Genomic DNA, 23,859 nt, shown 5'->3' on the forward strand with positions numbered 1-23,859 from the left:
CAAATTGCAGAGATAAACTTTTGCATGTGTGAATACTTTTTTGAGCAAAAAGTATTTTTTCATGAGCAATGGTTTTTGTAAATTGTTTTTTCGACGTGGGACTACGTCTTTGTTTACTTTACTGCGATGCATTCTGTAAAATTGGAAAGGAAACTGGCAAATGTTGCGTCAGATTTCAAACGTTAATAACAGCATAACCACATGATGGATAACAATAACCTATATGTTGTTGGATAGATAAAATGTGTAACAATTTTATAACACACTAGTTATCATTATTATTTCACTGCTCAACGGTGAAAATTGATTAAAAGTTACAGGGAAACTTACGCGAACAATGAACCAATTACATGCGAGCATTCCTAGCACAGACGACGTGAATGGACACCATCCTTTCCCCGTGGTATTCTCTGTATCGATATCGATATAAAAATTGACAGTCTCCCCGTCCCAATAGGTCAATTTATTTTTGCTTCCATGAGCTGAGACTAAAATGATGTCTCGAAGGTAAAAGTTTTCCGAAAGATTTGAAACAATCTCCATTCTTGAACAATTTCTAAACCTGCTTTCAAAACCTAATAAAAACTGATGTCTTGAAAGAAAACATACCGGTAAAAGCATTACCAGTACCAGTGGAGTAAAGAACCGCAGGTCTCTTGTCCGTACATTTCAGGTACTCTTCTATCCGTACATTTCAGTGGTACACTTCTGTTCATACTGCAGCGGTACTATTCGTATTGCAGTGGTACAATTTCGCTCGTACATTCCTATTCGTGTGCAATCGAGGAAAAACTGCAATGCTGCTGTTGATGGTGATTGAAAGTTTATCTCATAAATATGATTACCATAATTTACTCAACAAGAATTGTAAATTTTTGCAACGGATATTTATTTAATTTTATCTTCGATATTCACTAAATAATCGTGATTGGATAGTATCGAAAGAGTGAATTCCTAAATATATTCATTTATAGAAGAGTAAGAGCCTGCGAATGCTTGTGATTTTATTGTTTATTTACTTAGATTCATTCAGAATCTTTTTTTACATTTCAAAATTGTTAGATGATATATTATTATTCTAAGCTCTACCATAATAAACGTATATAAGCTGTCTTCGTAATACAGCGAATGTAGTTGTAGGCAAATGAAAAAAATTGTCAAGCAAAAAATAAAAATGTAATTGTGGATTGCTACGATTTTTTGCTGGAATTTGGTTATGACTTTGTTTGAAATATCTTCTTATGTTTGCCAATTAATGAACCTTTGTTAGGGCTTCCATATTATTTTGAAAGTAAGATCCATATTCTAAATTTGATTTCATTAGAGTTAAATGAGACAAAACTATTCATTATGATAACGTAAGTATTATTGGATTTGGTTTTTGAGGTTATTGAGTTAATTCTGACTTTGACGCATTATGAGAAATTCTTGGTGCTTCTTCAACAAGCACGATATGCTAGTGCCTTGTCGAATACATGTTAATTGCACGAAAAAATACTACAGGCATTATATCGTCAGATATAAACGATATTCTTTCGAGTGTTGTTGAATATATATCAAAAATTGATATCCAGGGGAGGCTGAAAATAAAAATACGTATAGTCGCTGAGCAAACCCCTTGATTCTGTCTGCAGGCTCTGTATTTTTTGTAACAAAAAATCCCCTAAATACAGTGTTTAGTCCCACGTCACCGTTTCATACAACCCTAGGGCTGTATACCTTGTAGTATTTTTCAATCACATTCATTTTTAGTTATCTTGTAAGTTTAGTTTTAATATAACATAAAATGAACTATTATTCAAGTTATGAAATTCAAAAAAAATTGAATCGTTGGAAAACAATTTTTCGAAAATAATCAAATAATGGAGAAAAAGTATTTAGATATTGGAGAAAACAGCTGTGCAGTGGATCCGTATAAGAAGCGAGATGCAGATATGTTTTCGAGTAAGAAATCAATCCACGATGTACTGAACGAAGGATTTATCGCAGTTTAGATAATTAATTAAGATTTAAACCAGCGCTGGCCATCTGCATCGAATTGTCAATAGTGTCATAGATACATCTTTAACTTCAACTCGATATTTCAAAGAAAAAAAAATCATTTTAGATACCAACTTTCAATAGTTCAAAACGCATTTGAAAGTGGCTAGCCACTACGGGCCAACTAGTTGAAATATAATGTTACACAATGAATGTTATAGCCCTATAGTATTTTTCCTTTTTGTCTCTATTTAATAACTATGTCAATGAACAAAGTTACTATATATGTACACTATCACTTAACCACGAGTCCGTACTAACCCTGATCATATTGTACTTTGCCAGCTAGCGTAACACTACACACAATAACTTGTATTCAATTTTTTTCAGGCTTGGGGAGCGCAACACATCTCCTTTGTAGATTATGGACACGTTTCGTTATCTAATCCCGTTCGACAGAATTTATTCCTCTATGAAGATGCACTTGGGGGAGGAAAACCCAAGGCATCCACCGCTGCGGAAAGAGTTAAGCAAATTCATCCTTCTATGGTACGAAACCGTTGATATATAATACACGTTATTTAACATTAAAAATATTTTGAATGAACAAACCCGATAAAAATTATAGTAAATAAACCGAAAATGTTATGGAAAAAAGATATATTTTTCGAGAACAAGTTGTTTTTATGACTGACTTGTTTGTAATTGGTTGTAAACGGTGCCGTGTTTTCAGGTTTCTACAGGATACTGCATGCAAATTCCGATGCCAGGACACCCAATTGGAGAGTCTCAGATAAACGAAACCATTGAAACGCTGGAAAGTTTGAAGGAGTTGATACAAATCCATGATGTTCTTTTTTTGCTCACTGATTCTCGAGAGAGTCGTTGGCTTCCAACAATGTTAGCAGCATTTTATAGGAAGGTGAGTACTGAAATTAGACTTAACAAATAAGTATTATTTAGTCTCTTGACAATCGAGGAAAGGAGATGAAAAATTGGTCATATCTCCGGCATATCATTTTTTATCGGGGCTAACCAGCCTATGATCGCGTATGAACCCCTTCCTGGAAAATATTAAAATTTCTCGTGTTTTGATCAATTCACCTGTTGAATGTGGTTTATTCCTATTTTTTGACATGTAATATAATAAAATAGGTCATTTGTCATTAAAAAATTGCAATGAAAAATAAAGAGACTGACATGCGAATATTCAGGTCATTGACCTCCATTCAGTTTTGTATCCACCCAGAAATATTGGTGAACGACGACGGCACCAGTCTCTCGCTCTCGTTAAATGACATATCAAGAGTAGGAAATCATGCGCAGTCCATTCAGTTGTCGCTTGTTTATGAACTGAAGCAATAACTCATCACTCACTCATCCATCAAACGACATCATCGGAGCGTTCCACCGTGTTACCGAAAGGTTCAGTGACATGTAAAGACAAGTTCTATGACTTGGTAACTGCGCTATCCAGTACAAAAACTGGAGCCTCTTCCTTCATCTAATCGTTCTTATCAATTCAGAAGCTGTTAAATTGAAGGAAGTGTTTCTAAAGTATTTTGAATCTGGGCACACATTCATGTCCGCAGATAGCTTCTATGCCTTAGTGGACAAAGCAATACGGAGACGTCTACCCATTACTTATCCCCACTTTAAGGCCAGCTTTGAAAAAGTTAAATCTAAGGTTGAAGTCATAGAAATGCTGCCGGACAATTTCTTTTCTCACGTCTTCAGCTTTTCGCAATATGTAAAGGCATTCCATGGAAAATAGGTAAAAAAATATGTTTTTTGGCATGTCATTTCCGGTTTTGCTGAAACTTTTCACCAGTGATGGCATGAACTCGTGCAAAGTTGAACTGAGTAACACTTTTCCAGATTTGAATCCAACTTGAATCTGCTTCCTCTCGATCGTTTGAGTTTTTTGCACCGCACACTCTGATCGATTGAGTTTAAATGCGTGCAATGCATGCAGTGCACGATGTATCCAGCGATGCAGGTGATGATGTAACCAACCCGGTGGCATCACTGACGTTTACGTACAACATAAGTAAAGCCAGCATGAGCTGGATCACTGGATCAATTTTACATGCAATTTGACAGCTGATTCATCGAAACACGAAAAAAGCAGTGTTCATACGTGCGGTGTTTAGCGGCAGTGTGTTTATGTGTTGTTTTCGGGTGATGTATTTATTGCACATAACGTCGAATGCTTTGCTTGATGAAACAAAAAATGAACGCGTTGCATTATTATAGAATATAAACAACGTTTATTCTTGCCGATTTCGAACGGCGGTGTTTCTTGCAAGCAGCTAACATCGCGCGATGATTTAATGATTAACATCTCAACGTATGTGTAAATGAGATAAAATATCAACGCTACTTTTGAACATTTACAAAGCTAAGCTGACCTTTTTTTTAAATGATTGAATAGACTCGAGCGCATAACTCTGTACAACATATATTATGCTTCGTTCGTCATGCTCACTTCTGTGTGAACAAACCTTCAAAAACATAGATGAGACTAGCGCCACTGTCTTTCACGGCAGCTTCAGGAAACAAGGCCGATGCCACCGGGTTGGATGTAACGCGATGAGTTTTGTTTTTAGATCGAATTTATGCTTTCAAAGGACAATGCAACCAGAGATGCCAGATATACAGACAAATCTGTATTATACAGACTTTCTGTGTTGCGATACAGACACGCATAAGCCTACAGATTTTATACAGACATTTAGTATAATACAGATATTACACAGATATCTGATATTCTACATAATGGTTTTACCAGTATACACAAAAAAACGAACACAAAAACCAAAAGTCACTGTAGCCGTTGCTGGAAAAAGTGAACTAGGAACTGAACACTTTGCTGAACATATTAATCTTGCGTTTTTGAGAGTGAAATCATGACAACGAGAATCGAGTCAGGCTATCGGGGTTTTTATCGGCCCCGTGGGCACTAATCTGCCTGTTTCGCCCCCAGTAACAAACAGCTGATTGTCTCGATCGATTGCCATGCAGGTTATATTGGTGAAAAGACCGTTTGTTCTATTCGGATATTGCTTATCCAACGTTGAAGAATTGCTTAAAATGTCCCAAACCTTGAAGGTACTATTTTTATAACCGCGAGACTTCTGCCATCATGTATCAGTTTAGCTACATTACGACGAACGACGATTTTTATCACGGGAAAGACTTACTTCTATGTGTTACTTAGATTTAAAAGATAAATTAGTTATCGATTAATCGACCAACTATGATAGACTCGAAAAAGAACAATCAAAACAAGCAATAAAACAAAACAATCTGACAGGTCGACAAATAATTAGGTATCAATGTATCGATAACTTTTTTTCGCAGCGGTATACAGACTTATACAGACATTTTTATGGATTATACAGACTTGCCAAAAAAAAGTCTGGCATCTCTGAATGCAACAAACTGTTGCAGCAGCCGCGGCGCGAATTTCATCGCAATTTGATTTTTATGCAATTGTTGTTATGCAAGATTCAAACTCAAATCTAACTCAAGTGTAATATACTGTTAGTAGGGTTTACATGCAAACCGAAAATAAATGTGCAAGCAAGTTTTAAAACTCACTTGGATACGAGTGCAAAGTCACACTGCCTACTCTGCTTTTCACAGTTGTTTCTTTTTGATAATGAGGTCATTTCAAAAAGGCCTGTTCAAATTGGTTACTAATAAATAAAAATTTTTATATCACAAGAACGGCTTGTTTGATTGAAATGGTGTCTTTAGCAAAATTGTAGGCAATACAATTGCGGTTCTATAAAAAATATATACACTGTAAAAAAATTTCGCGTCCGTATGCCCCGCGTCTGCGGTGTCAACGGTTCAATTCGTTGGCGTTGTTAAATGAGTACTCTTATGCTTTTGTAATAGCCGTAGATCAACCCAGTTCTATGACCAGTTTATTCAGGAACCGACAAAACATTCTATATACTACATAAAATCCTCTCGAAGCCAACAAGCTCGAACTTGAGTATAATGTATTCTTTTTGATTTTTGAATATTCTGCTAATTTTTTGCATATACGGACTTATGTATCAGTACATTTTTCAATTTAGATGGTGATTACGGCGGCATTGGGATTTGATTCATATTTAGTTATGCGACACGGCTCTAAAATGACTGCAACGATTCCACTAGTAACTATAAAAGGATACAAGCAGCTGCCTGGATTTAGGTTAGGGTGCTACTTCTGTACTGATATTGTAGCACCAGGAAACGTAAGTAAGTTTGGAATCATTGCGCTAGCTCCATCAAATCATAAATCTTCGTTCCAGTCTGTAAAAGATCGTACTCTGGATCAACAGTGTACCGTTACAAGGCCTGCAGTATCAAATATCGCTTCAAGTCTAGCTGTGGAATTGGCTGTATCTCTTCTGCAACACGAAAGCCGGTATGGTTTCAAACACAATAATTATGATTCGATTTTTATTTAAAACCGTGTAAACCACGTTTTCATTATTTTTATGGTACTTCATTAAGGCAGACAATGTGTGCAGCAGGGGAAGCGAAAAATAAGCGAACTGGAAATATGATACAGATTTGGAAAAATATACCGCATCCCGACAGGACTTGAACCCGCAATCTCCCTGTCTCCGGCATGGTATTTTGACTACCTCAACTACGGGGGACGGTGATACTGTTCCACAATCTATATGCGTATCGCGTTTCACTGTCGACTTATTCTTTTGCTCATCCCTAACTACACACACTGCTGTATAAGCGTTATTTATACGATTTAAAGGAATGGTACTTTTTTACCAGTGTAAATGCATTTTTCTATCGTTAACTGGGTTGAAAGATCAGCCTTGTGAACGAATGTTGTTTGTTAGCCGGATTGCAATTTGATGTGATATCTTCATTAATTTGCTCGTGGAGCCTGATTTTTTTTTCCTGTGTGGACTCATCATTGCGACCAGAGATTAGTGATAATGTGATATTGCCCAGGTGTTTTCTGTACTCCGCACTTTATATTATTGGCAGTGTCACTATTGAAGTAAGTGATACTCTTATCATTAACATCCGTGCTTGTGTGTAAGTTCTATCTTTCCGTTTCAAGCTTACTAGGCTACTATACCGAGCCTCTGTCCATCCTAACAATATCGCCTAATTACAATTCCCTGGAGAAAACTTTCATACGTTACTCACACCAGTTTTATCATAATAGGGACTTATGTTTGTTAGAAGGTGAGTCAACAGAGGTACTGTAGAATTCAGATTGAAGGAAGGGTACTTGGTGGGAAGCCTGAGAATAAACCCATGCTAAAGTCTTTTGGCAACCAAATGGCTTGATTCTACTAAGATTCGAACCCACGACCACCCGCTTACCAAAGCGGACTCTGTAACCTTACGGCTACGGAGCTCCCGTGGAGACTGTTAGTTTGTATACAATATTGTTTGTATACAATATCGAACGTATTGAAATTATTTTTAAAACAGAAATAACATAAAACAAATCACGCGTATGATTGTCAAGGGATTCAAAAAGTCGGTTGTCTAGGGATGTCTTGATGTTTATACAGTAATTTTTTGAGGCAAGCTGTTTACCTCAGTGACTTGATGTCATGCTGCGGCAGTCCCCGCGGGTTTCGAAAACGTCACGTTAGTTTGATCATGATTCGAGTGATTTCCTGAGTTCCACAACATATCCTAATGCAAAACACACCACTATTTACAAAGATGGATGCTTAGATAAAGTTATATAACTTGCCGAAAAAAATATTCTTCACGTCGAGCTCGTGTACAAATACCCAGCCGCTTGAAATCGCTTGAGGATATTTCTTAAGGTTATATATGTCAAAGAATTCGCATTCCCGAAGCTGCCAAAATGTTTCTGAGTTAAATTCAAAATTTAGGAAAAAATATTCTGGAGGCAGCAGAAACTGACACTACAAAACTCCGCAAACATTAACCAGAAAGGGCGGTAGGTCACAAATATCAAATTGCTTCAGTTAAATAGTTTTATTAAACCAGTACATAAGGTATGGAACCTATTTTAAGCAGCTTAAGCAACTTCCTGTGTATTGAGATGGAATATTCGAAATGTGTAAAGGGAACAGAAGTATATCCACTTGTTCACTATCTTTTTTTGTTTGTTGGCACCTAATTTCAGACTATAAAACTGGTTCAGCAAATTTTAACAATAATCAGTTGCAGTTTCCAATTGAGGCACACTGTTTCAATCACCCCGAACCTATTTTAAGCAGTTTGCATCTGCTTTGCAATGGGTACAATATAGGCTGATTTTTTCGATTAATATTTGGTCGGCGTGCGACCGGACCGAGCCGAGCGCCATTTTTTTTAAAGTGATTTATTAACACCAGTGGATGTGCAAACGGATAGAATGAAATCATTCGAACAGTTCATAGGCGTGTTCTAATGAAAAATCTCTGTAGCAGTCTGTGAAAAGAACGAATTTATGTTCTGCCAGAGTGAACCGTAAACCACAGACATGGCATTTAAAAAAAAAAATTGTTTATTTAATAGGGCTCATCACTTTTTTTTTCAAAATCTTGTTGAGCCAGACCGAACCAAGTGTATTTTATTTTAATTCGATATGTTTTAAGTAAACTCAACTTTTTTCTTGTATAAAACATCAAGACTGGAATAATCTAATGGCTACGCAAAGTATACCTTTGAAAAAAAACCACGTTTATCGAACTGCATTGCTGCGTTTCCGGAACTCGGGATTGGTCTTCTTATGGTTTATCGGTGTAAATCAGATTCACTTCGTGTAGTCTAATATGCGTGACTCCAATAACATTATATTGTGAAAATCGGTCTTAAATCAGTAAATTTGAACATTTTGGTGCTCTATTGAAATAAACCATGCACACCTGTGCGCGGCCCCAAAGGCAATGGTAATGTCTCTTGGTCTAAACCGGCACCAGGTATAAATAAGCTAACTGTGTCTCTCTAGTCAGCCGGCTGACTATAGAATAAACCGAAAATAGCTAAATAGAGACGGATAGTAGTTATATGTATGATCGCATCACTTATCAAAGTGAATCCTGATCCAACGAGCCCTCCCCTACTAACAAAAACCTCCTTCCTGTGACCTTTGTGGAGATGCAGAGGTAAACACGGTCTCCAAATAGCAAGGGTCACACTAACATCCCTTCCCTTTTCCCACCTGATTGCAGGGACGTGGCCGGCGTCGTTATTGATCCTTTAAAGTAATGAGTCACTAAAACTTGTACATGAGAATGGTCGGTCACTCCCAACCCCATTCAGTTGATTCACTGTACAATTTTACTGATTCGGATCAATCACGGAGTGCAACCATTGATATGTGCAGTCAGTCAAGCTAAGCTAAAACATCAGGACTGGAATAATACATGTTAAATCAATGAAATTAGTCAATACCCACTTCAAAATATCCGACAATTTCACATTGAATATAATTGACCAAATTTGCCTTGGTACGGTTTGGCACCAGAAAATAAAGCTTTGCTTGTCTATCAGCTATATAATGTTTCATACAGCTTTTACTAAGAAATGAATTTGCGTTGATATCTGTTACGTTTTGGTTAGTGAAAAAAAATTGTTCAATAGTTAAGTTGATATGTCGTACTAAATACGTTCGACAATACCGAAATAAAAACCATTTTTTTAAATTTTTTGTTCGATCAGAATGAACTGAGTGCATAAATGTCAAGAATAAACGCCAAATATTTTGTCAAATATTGTATTCATTCGTGTATTCATAAAAACAGGGCATTCATCAAGCCTTATTCATTATGTGTTAGCATTAAAATGACTGATAAGTTCAAAAACGGTTAATTTATGGATGGTCCAAATTTAAATAGGTACCGATTATCGCTTGGCTCGATCTGGTCCCCGACCATTTATTCAAAGTTTTCTTTGTGATGAACGGTATTGTATATATTCGTAACAAGTTGGGTAATCAGACTTTTCGTTTCCATCATTGAAATTTTCGATAATGATTAAAATTCAGGAGTTCGAGGCTGGTTTTCTTCGATTGATTAAAATATGCGCCCCCACTTAACTATATGCGTGACGTACTTTACGGAATACTGCATTTTACTCAACCAACAGAGATGCTGCACCAGCATACTATCGATTGCCAAATTCAGATGATCAAACTGAGGACGTTCCGGAAGGAATTTTGGGTGTCATACCTCACTCAATCCGCGGCAACATTAGTAATTTCAATCATCTGATTACAGCCACGGAGCAGTTTTCCGAATGCATTGCCTGTTCTAAGGTAACGAAAGTAGAATAATTCAACCAATAAAAATTAGGCACTACTAAGTAATGGCTTTTCTGTTTGATTGCAGCACGTAATGGCAAAATATGAACAAGATGGCAATGCCTTTATAATAAATGTTCTCAACTCTTCTAAAATACTAGAAGATATATCTGGAGTTTCCAAGTTGACCGACGATGCAATTGAAGTATATTTTATACTAATGTATGAATATGTTTGGGTAATAATTAGTTTCCATTTTCACAGGATATAGATTTTGAAAGCGATGAAGAATAAAAAAGCAAATACCGTTTGCGTTGTCCATAGTAGACGGATGCACGTAATATACGCCATTTAGTACATTGGTTCGTGAAAAGATGAGTATGTATAGAAGCTTTAATATCTAATGTTATCGCTTGTCAATAAAAGAGAAGAACGTCATCTTACTCAATTACGTTCCTAAAGCGCGAACTATGTTGATAATACACTGAAATTATGAACTAAATATGTCCACGAATTGGGTTTTTAGCAATAAAGAGAAGTTGGAAAATTGAAGATTACATCGTCGGATTCAAAAAATCACAAGAATTGTATGTAAAGCCACAACCGCAAGGTTGACGTAGAACTACATAAGGTTGTTTAAAGTTTTATGCGAGAGGTAAGAAAGGGTTTAGGGGGAGAGGGGGGGTATCCAAATTTCTTACGAATGCTTACGAAGGGGGGAGGGGGATACAAGAGAATCTTACGTTTTAAGTTTCGTTTTATCCCCCTTTTTTTCCTTGACAAGTAGGTTGTGGCTGAACACACAATATTAATTCTGATAGATATTTCAGCACAGAGAACAGACGTTCATCTTATTTTCAAAAGATGTGTTAAAACTTGCAACCGTCTTTAATCAGTAAGTGGTAATGCTCACGCTATGTGGCGCTCTCGTCACTCACAAACCAAGCACTGCAATCGATAAAATATCGATACTGCAATATTTATGCAGTGCAACTGGGGCACCACAAGACAGATGTCGTTAGTGTATTAACGTATTTTGATTCAAATTTTTACACACGATTTTCAAATTTCTTTATATGAACACGAATGTCTGTTCTCTGTGATTTTAGTACGTAAATAAATCATTACAAACACCCCCTCCCCTATTAAAAAACAGTTTAATTTAAAAAAAATTTTAATTTAAACAATTTTAAAAAAATTTAAAAAAAAAACTGAAAAACAAGTTTACAAAACTAAAAATAAATAAAATTAGTTGAATTATGTATCGCTGCGATCTTAACTGTTGAACCTAGGGAAAGCAGTGAATTCGCCGTCGCTGGGTGATTGCGTGCTTTACTTCATCTCTACTTAATTTTGAATTTTGTTTACTTTAACATAGTATTTACTGTATTAACTTGTTTTGTTTTATCGTCTACGAATATGCTATGTGTAACAAAAATGTTTTACCTTCGAAAATATTTTTTTCCCTAAAAAGACAATCTTACGTAAGATTCGTGGGGGGGAGAGGGATAATGCAAAATCTTACTAAGCCTTATTATTGTCGAAAATTTCGAAAAAAGTCCTTACATAATTAATGGATGATGCCTATGTCAAAGTTTTGTGCGAAAGAGGAGTTAAAGTGCTGTCGAATTTCAGTTTGCACATACATCACTCAACAGGAATGGAACAAACACTATGCATCGCAAACAAATTTCAACAGTCAGAGTGCATGCAGATTAAAATAACATTTTACTTTTAATTCTAGCACAAAACGAGAAAATATAAAGTCTTCAATAATTTTTTTTTGTTCTCATAGGAAAAATTGTTTTTCAATCTCATATCGGATATAATGTTTTTCGCATCTGTGTGCTACCCCGACAGAGTGGATTTAAGGCATTTTTCTGATAGCACAGTTGAAAGCTGTTTTCACACTGAAAATTTGACGGTTCATATAGTTTGAAAATACGGCCACTTTTCACAAGAGTAAGTGCCAGCTAATGTACCTTCTACTGACGCTGCTCGCTACTGTACAAAGGCAGCTTTTTACCAGAGGAAGTGCCGCTGCACCAGCTGGCCCTTCCGCTATCGTTGCTGATATCAATGCTGCTGCTGCTGATGCTATTATGAACAGTATCGGCTGAAACGGGCTCTTATATAGCCAAACAGTACATTCCCAATTACTAGGTCTAAAATTCTGTCGACTGTGCTTGGGAAAACAATCCCAAGTAACCAAAAGTTCGGATAAAAATAGATTTCAAAGCCTAATCAGCCGAGCTAACGATCATAAATAGAATTCTAATCAGCTCATTTTTAAGTAAATAATCGTACTTTCAAGTTCGCATTTGAGTAGCGTGCAAAGCAGCTCCTAAACCGAACGAGTAAGTTCACATTAAGTTCATTAAGTTAGGTCGTTTTTTTTTATCAATAATAGTATATTTGACAAGGCATTATTTGTTTAGGTGAGCCAGATAAAATTTCAATTAAATTGAATTAAATTAAGACACTTTTTTATTTCTCGCGGTCGACTACGAGCTAGTAGGGATTTAAGGTGAGAGGAGGGGAGATACAGTAATTACTTAAAGCTATTTTAGGACAATTAAATAATTTATAAAAACTATTGAAAAGATAATATTACATATCGCTAGTTGATACTGGAGGTTATGACTCTCATCTGTCGCAGCAGATGTAGTGGTAAATACGTGTTGTTGCTTAAACAGCGATATTGCAGCATGGGTCATTTATGGTTTATGGAGATTTCATTAGCAGTGTGTGATATTCATACTAAAAAGAGAAAAAGACCATTAAATCGGAACTTTGATGGCTTTCAGGAATCCGTAGATAAGCTGCATGTAAGGTAAGTCTCGCGTACCCAGAATATCTCGCACCGGGAAGTTAGACTGTATTCCTCGGGCCCTAAGGGAGTTTAACAGTTGGGATCTGGCGCCACAGTACCCAGTGCATACCCAAACAAAATGCTCAATATCATGGTATCCCTGTCCACAAAGATCAATGTCAACCATAGAAATTGTAAAGAAGGGGGCTTAGGCATGAGCCCTGGGGAAGACCCATGTAACTAATTCGAAATGTTGTCAGATCACCATGCGTAAAATGGATGTGCTTTCCGGACAACAAATTGTGCAAAAAATTGTTCAATATTGAAAAAAATCCTTGTCGGTGAAGTTATCCCGAAAGAATGTCAATAGAAACTGAATCAAAAGCCCCATTAATATCCAAGAACACGGATGCCATCTGCTCTTTGTGGGCAAACGCGAACTGAATTTTTGTAAAAAGCAACGCAAGACAACATTCGTCCCTTTGGCATGGCGAAACCAAATTGAGTATCTGATAGTAGACCATTTGTTTCGACCTAATGGTTCAGAAGACGGAGTATCATTTTCTCCATCATTTTCCGGATACAGGATAGCATTGCAATCGGCCTATACGAGTTGTGATCGGAAGCTGGTTTCCCCGGTTTTTGGATGGCGATCACCTTCACCTCCCTTCAGTCCTGTGGTACAATGGTTTGCTCCAGGAACTTATTGAACAAGTTCAATAAGCGCCTCTTGGCAGTGCTGAGTAGATTCTTCAACAAGTTGAATTTAATTCTATCTAACCCAGGTGAGTTATTGTTATAGGAGAAAAGGGCTACTGAAAATCCTGCAATCGAAAAAGGTGATTCTATCGCGTCTTAGCCCGGAGACGCGTCACGAACAATATTTTTCGCAGGAACAGAGTCTGGACATACTTTCCTGGCAAAATTAAATATTCACCGACTTAAAGACTCTTCGCTCTCGTTGACTACTTTACGATTCCTCATTCTTCGGGCTGTGTTCCAAGTAGTGCTCATTGATGTCTCTCGAAGTTCCAATTTTCAGTCGCGTTTCAAGCTCCGAATACCGTTTATAGTCGAAAGGTATACCTTTCTACTGAAAAGCGATAAACGCGTCAGATCTTTGGGTGTAGACATTAGAGCACTCTTTGTCCCTCCATGGAGTGGAAAGCCGTTCTTTGATCATCACGCCTGGATATATTTTCGTTTGGGCTTGCAACGCGGCGTCGAGAATCAAACTCGCGAAGAGGTTGTATTCTTCAAGTGATGGAAGATGTTGAATCGACTCAACCGCTTTCGAAATCCTTTATTTCGTGTGAAGTCATACGGAATATCAATTGATCGCGTGTGTGTTAAACTATTGGCAATTGTTATTAAAATAGGCAGATGGTCGCTACCGTGGGGATCGCGGATTACCTTCCAACCGTAGCGAAATCGAACATAAGGATAGATCTAAAGCCCTTGGACGTGCTTGGAGGTTTCGGGAAAAGCGTCATTTCGCCGTTGTTTAAAATTGTCATGTCGAAGTCATCGTAAAGGTTATAAATCAAATAGTAGCGGTTATCATTTGAAGGAGAACCCCAAGCCACGCCATGAGAGTTAAAGTCTCCCAGATTCAAATGTGGCGAGGGTAGAAGTTCTATTATATCAAAGAGCATCCGTTGCTCAACCTGTGCTCTGGGGGGAATATAAAATAAGGCAATACAAAGCTCTTTACCTTGTATTGTCATTTGACATGCGATAACTTCGATACCTGGAATCGAGGGGAGGTTAATACGATAAAAAGATTAGCACTTCTTAATCCCTAGAAGTACTTCTCCATATGAGGTGTCTCGATCTAGGCGAATAATGTTGAAATCATGGGAGTTAAGATCTATGTTCGAAGTGAGCCAAGTTTCACAGAAAGAAAATACGTCGCATTTCAATGTTTGCTAATCATTATTTTAAAAGAGTCGAGTTTGGGAATGATACTTCTGCAATTCCACTGTAATACATTGATTGAACCTCCGACCCTAATCGATGAATTAGCCATCGAAGGATACACTCGTAGCGAGAAGGGGCCATTTTACAGTCATCTGTTTCAAATATTGTTCTATTTGAGTAATACACGCGTTATAATTAAACCAAACTCATTTATTGAACCGTCTTGAAGCACGTACTAATAGCGAATAAAGGTTGGAACAAAAGTGTCGGTATCAATACAGGGTCGTCTAAGAACAAAGAGTGTGCAACTACCGCAACATCCTCCTCGCTATTGAAAAATTTATCCTAAATCTACATGATAATCTTTAAGCTTAGTTGGTAGACGACTTTCTCTTCTTGGTCGTACGATGGGACTTTTAGCTATTGAAGCACGTTTATCTTTTGAATTAAAAACACGTGTCGCAGAAGGCAGATCGGGGAGCGCTGTCGATACTGCATCGATCGCAGCCGGTGCTGACTGATTCGACCCCTGAGAGTCATTCGCGAAAAATGTATCTTTTGGAACAGGCGTACCTGAAATAGTTTCTTGCTGAGACGACTTCGTTAAAATACTATACCGTCTGCCGGGGTGAGATTAAGCCACGGGGGTGAGATTGAGCCAAAACGGGAAATGTTTGTATGTTAAATTACTTGAGATTTCTAGAATCTAATACCTCAAATTCAATACTTTATGAAACGTTTGTCACGTTTATTCACAACTTCAAATGGAATATAGATAATATCAGTGAACTGTTTCACTTAAGGGGTTATATACCTTTTTGGTCGAGAATAATGAGGGAAGTTTGAATTTATTTTTAAGTGCATAGCACCATTTTCATTGCATCAAAGTGGTATTTTTCTGAAAGTACAGTTTATCAACAACAAGAAAATACGTTTGATTTTGAGATATACCAATTATTACTGGAGTAATGGCCGTTTCCCCGAAACGCTATTTTTTGCAGAGGCTTGCGGTGATCCTGATAGAGACTCAGCGGATCAACCAAAATCAAAAAACTCATATTATTTCATTAGTTTAGAAGTGTGCCAGGTCCTTGAACGATCGTTTTTATGAGTATTTTGTTTTCAGTGCAAACGGGAACGTTTTTCCCAAAAAATGCACGTTTTGAGTCCGAAAAATAGCTTTAAAAATTTTTTTGCGGCAAAATGTAAGTGTATGTTTCAAAAAGCGATCGTTCAAGGACCGGCGAATTTTATAACGAAAATTTAAAAAAAAGATGAAGGAAATCGGTTCAGTAGTTTTCCCGCAATCAGGATCACGGCAAAGTCATTTTCCGGAAAAAAAAACTATTCCGAGATAATCGCGTGTAAAGTTTCAAGTTTAGCTTATACGGCCGTGGCGAGGCGCGTTGCAAATCGCTCTAACTTTCATCCTATTGCTCAGATCTTTATGAAAATTTGTGGAAATGTTCTCAAGATGTTGTATTTGAAGATAATGTAATAAAATTTTTCCGGTTTTTTGAAAACTAAAAAGGTATATAACCCCTCAAATAATGTTTCAAAGTACAGGGTAAAAAACATGCGCAAATCACGTTATCCAAAAATATCCCAGGCAAACCAACCCGATCAAGAAATCACATCAACTTACTGCTCAGTTGGTACGTTAGGATGTCGTCTCCAACGTGTTGAGAAAAGATTATGCATTGAACCCGTGTTGACTCAGAAAATAATGTTTTTCCAAACTGTACACATTTCGAGCCCTTTTGGGGTGAGATTGTGCCAAGCAATAATGAACGGTACAGTGTGCGGAATTCACATTCACGACAAAATTATATCAGTGTACACCAAAACACTCGCATTGTTTACATAGGGTGTGTTGGCTAGCTATGGTAATATTTGAAATAATGACTAGAAGCTTAAGAACAGTAAGCTAACAACTGTTAGATGGAAATTTACAATATATTACTGATATATTACTGATATTACTTATGAAATGTAACAAAAATTTGTACACCTATTCTAAATAAACTGATGACTTTTGAAGCGAGGAAGAAGGGTTGTGGGAACGTTTCCAGCCGTTTCCGAGATCTCCAATGGAATATACAGTGGTCAATGGCGCATAATCATTTAAACGAAAAGTCTTTTCAGGCTTTATGTCCTAATGTTTTCCCTTTATAAGCTACCTGGAGACGCCACTATGTGTACAGAGACTGTGCATAAGCTATGTTCTCATAACTGGTTACTTCAGATATCGATTTGATACAGTCATACATTTTTCTATAATTCATATGAAACGTAGTTTCTGGTCAACCCCCTACAGCCCCTTAATAGTCTACGTTGTTTATGGTCGTCCCTATACTGCCGTTCTACACAAACCTTATGCACGCTGGGACAACTATGCTTGGAACGGCAGTATACTTACTGTTTTATCATGTTATTAAATTCAACTTTTTGATTTTGGCACAATCTCCCCCTATAGAAGGGGTGAGATTAGGCCAAAGTTCATTTAATTTTAGCGAAATTATAGTTTGTTGTAACTTACCCATATTTATGGCAGTCGTTAATTTAACATTTAAGTGTGCATTGACGTGATTTGGATCAAACTCATTGCCTTAATGTGTACACTACAAGCTAAGGAACAAAAATGTATCCTTTTTTGGCACAATCTCACTTCGGCAGACGGTAATTTGGATTTGTGGTAAGATCATTGCAGGGTTTAATGTGGACCAAGCTGCGGCGATAACCTGCACCATTCACCTCCACTTGGAAAGAACGTTCACTTAAGCGATTCGATACAGTGCCACGAAACCATTTTTTCGAAATTTCTGGATTTAACTGCACATATACTGGCGATCCAACTTGGAGATTAGGTAGATGTTTACTTGAGTTGTAATAGCGAACTTGAATTTTCTTCCGGTTTGCCTCGATAGAATTCGGAACATGTTCGACAACCTTTGGGAATAGATTCTTCACCAATGTCGGTATACCGCACTTCGTGGATCTCGAAAATAAACGGGCCGCTGGACTGGAATCTATTTTATTGGGTATATTCCGCCAAATGCAAAAGAGCATACCAAAAATCTATTCCCGACTCTCCTGACTTTTTCAGTAAACGTTTAGCAATCTTCACGGCTGCCTCCGCTTTCCCGTCAGATTGCTGGTGATGAGGAGATGATGTAGTGTACTGAAAATCCCATTCGATGGCGAATTCTTCCATCTTTCGACAAACGAGGTTCGTACCGTTATCTGTTAGTATAATTTGTGGCTTTCCGTGACGGACGAAGATCTCCTTGTAGGCGGCTATAACTGATTCAGGTCTCAAATCTTTCAAGATATTGACTTCAAAGTAATCCGAGTAATGGTCTACAGTCACAAGAAATGCTCTCTTAGTTCCTTGGTAGCCAGAGAAAAACACATCCATGGAAACAAATTGAAAAGGGTACACTGGAATGCCGTGAGTCATCATAGGCGGATTGGACAGGGATGCAGCAAATTTAGCACATGTTGCACACGACTGGATAGCTTCTTTTATCTGAGCATTCATTCCTGGCCAAAACATATTACCTCGAGCCAGCTTCAACGTAGCTTCAATTCCGTTATGATTTGCGTGACAGATATCAATGAGCTTGCTACGCAACGGCTGCGATACCAGGATTCTATCTGTTCTGGTCGCACTGGCCGTGCCCAGGTGGCATCGTTTAGAGAGTAGTTAAGAGGATAGGAGAAATGTCAAATAGAGAGAAGCGAATTGTCAGAACGGAAATAGAGGAAAAGTAAACAAAGTTGAGGCGTAGAAAAAGGTTTACCGAAGAAGAAATTACGATGTGGCTTATTTAGAGTGATCTCAATTTGATTAAAGTAGGTACAGGAAAATAAAGCGGATCAGCCGATTCTTAGAGCGATATTACCGTGAGTAGAACTGACGTCAGACGGGTGGTATTTAGACAAACAATTCTGATTTACAGAATCGAGGCTCACTTAGATCCTTTTGAGTGGAGAGTTTGTAACCTGGGTAGAGCTGCAGAAGGAATACTAAAATGTATATTTCGGGTATATTAAGTTCAAATATGATGTTAAATAAAAACCTTCTTCTGGTTTGAAGTTGTTCACATTGCAACTGCTGCGAGATTTGTTTTCGCTATCCGGAAAACACACAAACCCAACAAACTTCAAAATTTTATTCCGGACATAACCTAAAAGATGGCTACATCGTTCGGGGATGATGAGAAGTGTTTGTATTGCGCCAAGAAGGAGGACGAATCGGAGGATGTAAATTGGGTCCAGTGCAGAGAATGTAAGTTTTGGGCTCATTTTTCTTGTGCTGGTGTCGACCAGAAAATAGCCAAGGTAAATTGGTACTGCCCACAGTGTGCACCGTTCGGCAACCAGCTGAAAGTTCCTGAGGCAAACAAGAAATCTTCGAAGAAATCCGGATCAAACTATTCTGGCTCGAATCACTCTGGTTCCGTCTCCGATTTGGCCGATCAGCAGTCGGACGAGGAACAGAAGATGAGGAATGTTTTCGCGAAGCAGATGGAAGACCGGAAAAAGCAGCTGGAGCGCGAGATGCGTGAGGAGGAACTCCAATTCCAACGTGAAGTGGAAAAGTACGAACAGCAGAAGCTGGACGATCAACTTGCCGCCGAACGGAAATACCTGAAGAAGCGAGACGAAATCCGGAAGCAGAGGGAGCAAAGTGCCCGATACGTCAACGCGCTGAAGGAGCAGAACGGCATAGTCGGTGGTATTTCGGATGAACACGTCAGGGACAAAGTGAGACAATTGCATGAGAGAGACACTTTGGGACAGACAAACGACTTTTGGGGCGCGTTTTTGATGGGAAATTCGATGGGCGAGGATCGGGTAAAAAAAGTTCCCAGTCAGTTGAAGACGGCAGAAGACGCAGAAAATATTAGTGTTGGGAGTGACAATGGGGAAGAAGCACACAGTGTACGCTCGCATAGAACCGTGAACTCTATGAATTTGGAAGAAGACGGCGGACCGAGGTGCAGCATTGGACGGCTAACAAGTGACCAATTGGCTGCCCGGAAAGCAGTGTCACAGAGTCTTCCGAAATTCCGAGGAGAACCAGAATTCTGGCCACTGTTCATCAGTAGTTTCGAGTTCGCGACAGAAGCTTGCGGATTCTCGAATCTCGAAAACCTGAAGCGGCTTCAAGACTGTCTGATGGGAGACGCGCTGGAAGCCGTAAGGAGTCGGCTCGTGAAACTGGAGAAGCTGCTTAAGACATTGCTGGCAAAAGTGAGGAGTGCACCATCACCGAAAGCGGACCGTTTGGAATCCTTCATACATTTTGGGATCACGGTGAAACAGTTGTGCGACCATTTGGAGGCCGCTCATCTGAACGACCACCTGAATAACCCGATGTTGGTGCAGGAGCTAGTAGACAAGCTGCCTCCGAGCTATAAGCTAGATTGGATTCGTTTCAAGCGAAACAAGGTGGACAGTCCTCTGAGGATGTTCACTAATTTCACCAACGAGATCGTATCAGATGTGTCTGAAGTAACAGAGTTCGATGCGTTTCCGGTGAACGAACCAGTGCGATATGGGAAAGGTATCCTAAAAAAGAAGAAGTTCGTCCATGTTCATGATTCGGAGCAGAAGCGGAATGAAGGACTGCGAAGCGAGATAACTGGCAAGGCGTGCTGGATTTGTAAGCGTTCGGGTCACCTCATCAAGTTCTGTGAAGAATTTAGACGAATGAACGTTGCTGAGCGGTTAAGGGAGATCGGCAGGCAGAAACTATGCGAACTCTGCCTGAACAAGCACGGTAACGGGCGATGTTTTTCGAAGATCCGATGCTCGATCCGGAACTGTCAGGAAAACCATCATCCGCTGCGGCATCGTGTGGAAGAATCGGTCCAATTGCAGAAAGCAGAGTGCAACGTAGTAAAAGACACGGATTCTCCAGTGATCTTTCGCATGATGCAGGTGACGCTTCACGTGGGCAATCGGCAGTACGATACTGTGGCGTTTTTAGACGAAGGGCCGTCCGCTACTCTGGTGGATGAAGAGGTCGCCAAGCGGCTGACTACTACGACAGCGTAGACACTGTTGAGCAGGCGATCCAGAGAGCTCAGGAAGTAAGATACATCCACGCACGTGGTGGTTTCCACATACGCAACTGGGTGTCAAATTCGACGAAGTTTTTGGAGGCACTAGGCGAGCGCAGTGCAGACGAAGCAGTCCATTTTTCTCGGGAGAAGGGAACGGAATACGAACGTGTCCTGGGGATCGTCTGGGAACCGGTTGAAGACGTTTTCCGTTTCGCTACCACGTCGAAGGCAGAGTTCCAGATAGTCCTCGATACCGCAGTGTATCCAACAAAGCGAACAGTCCTCAGCTTCGTGATGGCACAGTTCGACCCTATGGGTTTTCTCACTCCGATCACCGTATGCGGCAAGATGCTCATGCAAGATCTCTGGCGTACCGGATGTGACTGGGATGCTAAAATTGATGAGATGTCATTTAAGAGAGGGCAGCGGTGGGTGCAGATGATGCGAAGTATCGAGTCGTTCAAGCTGCGTCGTAGTTATTTCGGGGAAGCCAGGTCAGATGAGATATCGGATTTGCAGCTACATGTGTTCGCTGATGCAAGCGAGACAGCGTACGGTTGCGTAGCGTATTTTCGCGCCATCGTGCGAGGAGAGGAAAAATGTGTGCTGGTTATGAGCCGGTCAAAAGTGGCTCTGTTGAAGCAACTGTCAATCCCGCGCCTGGAGCTTCTAGCTGCTGTCCTCGGAGCGCGACTAGCACAGACGATTATCGAGAGTCACAGCTTGAAGATTGAGCGAGTGGTTTATTGGCTCGACGCAAGTGTTGTACTGTCATGGATTTGTTCCGATCAGCGCCGGTATAAGCAGTTTGTTGGGTTTCGGATTGGTGAAATACTGAGCCGAACGAAGATAACGGATTGGCGCTGGGTGCCGACGCGATTCAACGTGGCCGATCAATTAACGAAGTGGGGCAAAGATACGAACATGCAGCCAAACAGTACGTGGGTTCAAGGACCTGCATTCTTATAGAAGAGCGAGAGGGAGTGGCCGATGAAAGAACTGCCACCGGCGAATACGACCGAGAAGCTACGCGTTCATCTTTTGCTGCACGATGTGACGATACTAGACACTATAGTGGACGCATACAGGTTTTCAAAATGGACGGTTCTTGTGCGCGCAATGGCTTGCGTATTTCACTTTGTGTCGAATTGCAAGAGAAAAGTTCAAGGGTTGGCGATCGAAGCGCTGCGAGCAACGGACAGACAGGCGAAGTTGATAAAGTCGAGGCCAGTTGCATCGGTCCGCGCACCATTGCGGCAAAGTGAATATGAAAAAGCGGAACTGTTCCTGATGAAGATGGCGCAAGCAGATAGGTTCATCGACGAACTGTCCGTGCTTAAGAAGAACAAAGACCGTCCGCCAAGTCAATGGATGGCTATCGAGAAGTCCAGTCCGTTGTACAAGCTGACGCCGTTGGTTGATGGAAATGGACTGATTCGAATGGAAGGTCGGGTCGAGCGGGCAGAGTTCCTTCCCTTTGATCTGAGATTTCCAGTGATCCTGCCAAGCGACCATAGGAATACGAGGATGATTGTGCAACACTATCATGAGAGAAGCGGACACGGCTATCGTCAAGCAGTGAAGAATGAGCTGAGGCAGCTATATTACATTCCGCACGTGGATGCAGTTGTTCGAAAGGTGTCGTCGCTGTGCGTGTGGTGCAAGGTTCGTCGCTGTCGTCCGCAAGTCCCACGAATGGCTCCGCTGTTGGTGCAGAGACTCACGCCGTATCTTCGGCCATTCAGCTACGTCGGCGTCGACTATCTGGGACCGTTCGATGTAACTGTTGGCCGCAGATCAGAAAAACGTTGGATCGCGCTGTTTACATGCCTGGTGACACGCGCAGTCCACTTAGAAGTGGCACATGGACTAACAACTCAGTCATGCTTGATGGCAATTCACCGATTCATCGGTCGCCGGGTTTTTCTCCGATAACGGAACTAATCTGCGAGGAGCCAGCAAGGAAATTGTGGAAGCTGTTCGGTGCATCGGAGACGACTGTGCAGATCAGCTGACGAATGCAAGGACGAAGTGGACATTTAACCCTCCCGCGGCACCGCACATGGGGGGTGTATGGGAGCGTCTCGTGCGCTCCGTGAAGGAAGTGTTGGTTGCTCTAGACGATGGAAGGCGGCTCACGGATGAGATTCTGCAAACTGCGATTATCGAGGCGGAGGATATAATGAACTCACGGCTGCTCACCTATGTATCGCAGCAATCAGACGAAGCAGAGGCACTCACCCCGAACCATTTCATGAAGGGTGCTCCACCGAATCAGCCTTGTGGAAGTTTACCGACGCCGCATCCTGCAGTGGCCCTTGGGGACGCTTTTCAGCGTTCGCAGCAGCTGGGAAGCGTGATGTGGGATGCTGGATTAAAGAGTATGTTCCATCGCTGAATCCGAGGACCAAGTGGTTCGGTGAAACCAGGCCGCTGCAAGCTGGAGATCTGGTATATGTTCGCGCCATCGTGCGAGGAGAGGAAAAATGTGTGCTGGTTATGAGCCGGTCAAAAGTGGCTCTGTTGAAGCAACTGTCAATCCCGCGCCTGGAGCTTCTAGCTGCTGTCCTCGGAGCGCGACTAGCACAGACGATTATCGAGAGTCACAGCTTGAAGATTGAGCGAGTGGTTTATTGGCTCGACGCAAGTGTTGTACTGTCATGGATTTGTTCCGATCAGCGCCGGTATAAGCAGTTTGTTGGGTTTCGGATTGGTGAAATACTGAGCCGAACGAAGATAACGGATTGGCGCTGGGTGCCGACGCGATTCAACGTGGCCGATCAATTAACGAAGTGGGGCAAAGATACGAACATGCAGCCAAACAGTAC

General features: G+C 40.2%; 2 protein-coding genes across 9 annotated transcripts in view; one reads left to right on the plus strand and one right to left on the minus strand.

Moving 5' to 3' along the window:
- The window catches only part of LOC129726019 (ubiquitin-like modifier-activating enzyme ATG7), a 134,279-nt gene that overhangs the window by 96,853 nt on the left and 13,567 nt on the right, over window positions 1-23,859 (plus strand). For 6 of the 8 annotated variants that reach the window (XM_055682565.1, XM_055682563.1, XM_055682566.1 and 3 more), the window contains exons 6-12: window positions 2,371-2,529; window positions 2,714-2,902; window positions 6,072-6,233; window positions 6,291-6,406; window positions 10,072-10,240; window positions 10,314-10,430; window positions 10,490-10,603. In XM_055682565.1, the coding sequence (XP_055538540.1) occupies window positions 2,371-2,529; window positions 2,714-2,902; window positions 6,072-6,233; window positions 6,291-6,406; window positions 10,072-10,240; window positions 10,314-10,430; window positions 10,490-10,519 (942 nt within the window). In that variant the 3' untranslated portion in view covers window positions 10,520-10,603. Of the gene's footprint in view, window positions 1-2,370; window positions 2,530-2,713; window positions 2,903-6,071; window positions 6,238-6,290; window positions 6,407-10,071; window positions 10,241-10,313; window positions 10,431-10,489; window positions 10,778-23,859 lie in introns of those variants that run through there. The other 2 variants (XM_055682562.1, XM_055682564.1) reach the window with 2 other exon arrangements.
- Window positions 17,992-18,417, minus strand: LOC129720172 (uncharacterized protein K02A2.6-like). Its single transcript, XM_055671609.1, has one exon. It carries the CDS (start codon window positions 18,415-18,417, stop codon window positions 17,992-17,994), a length of 426 nt encoding a protein of 141 aa, XP_055527584.1.

This window comes from Wyeomyia smithii, chromosome 2 (genome assembly GCF_029784165.1).
Source record: "Wyeomyia smithii strain HCP4-BCI-WySm-NY-G18 chromosome 2, ASM2978416v1, whole genome shotgun sequence".
In the NCBI taxonomy this organism is placed as follows: domain Eukaryota; kingdom Metazoa; phylum Arthropoda; class Insecta; order Diptera; family Culicidae; genus Wyeomyia; species Wyeomyia smithii.

Excerpts from the sequence above, each read along its gene's own strand:
- LOC129720172 (XM_055671609.1), bottom strand. The coding sequence starts at position 18,417 with ATGACTCACGGCATTCCAGTGTACCCTTTTCAATTTGTTTCCATGGAT.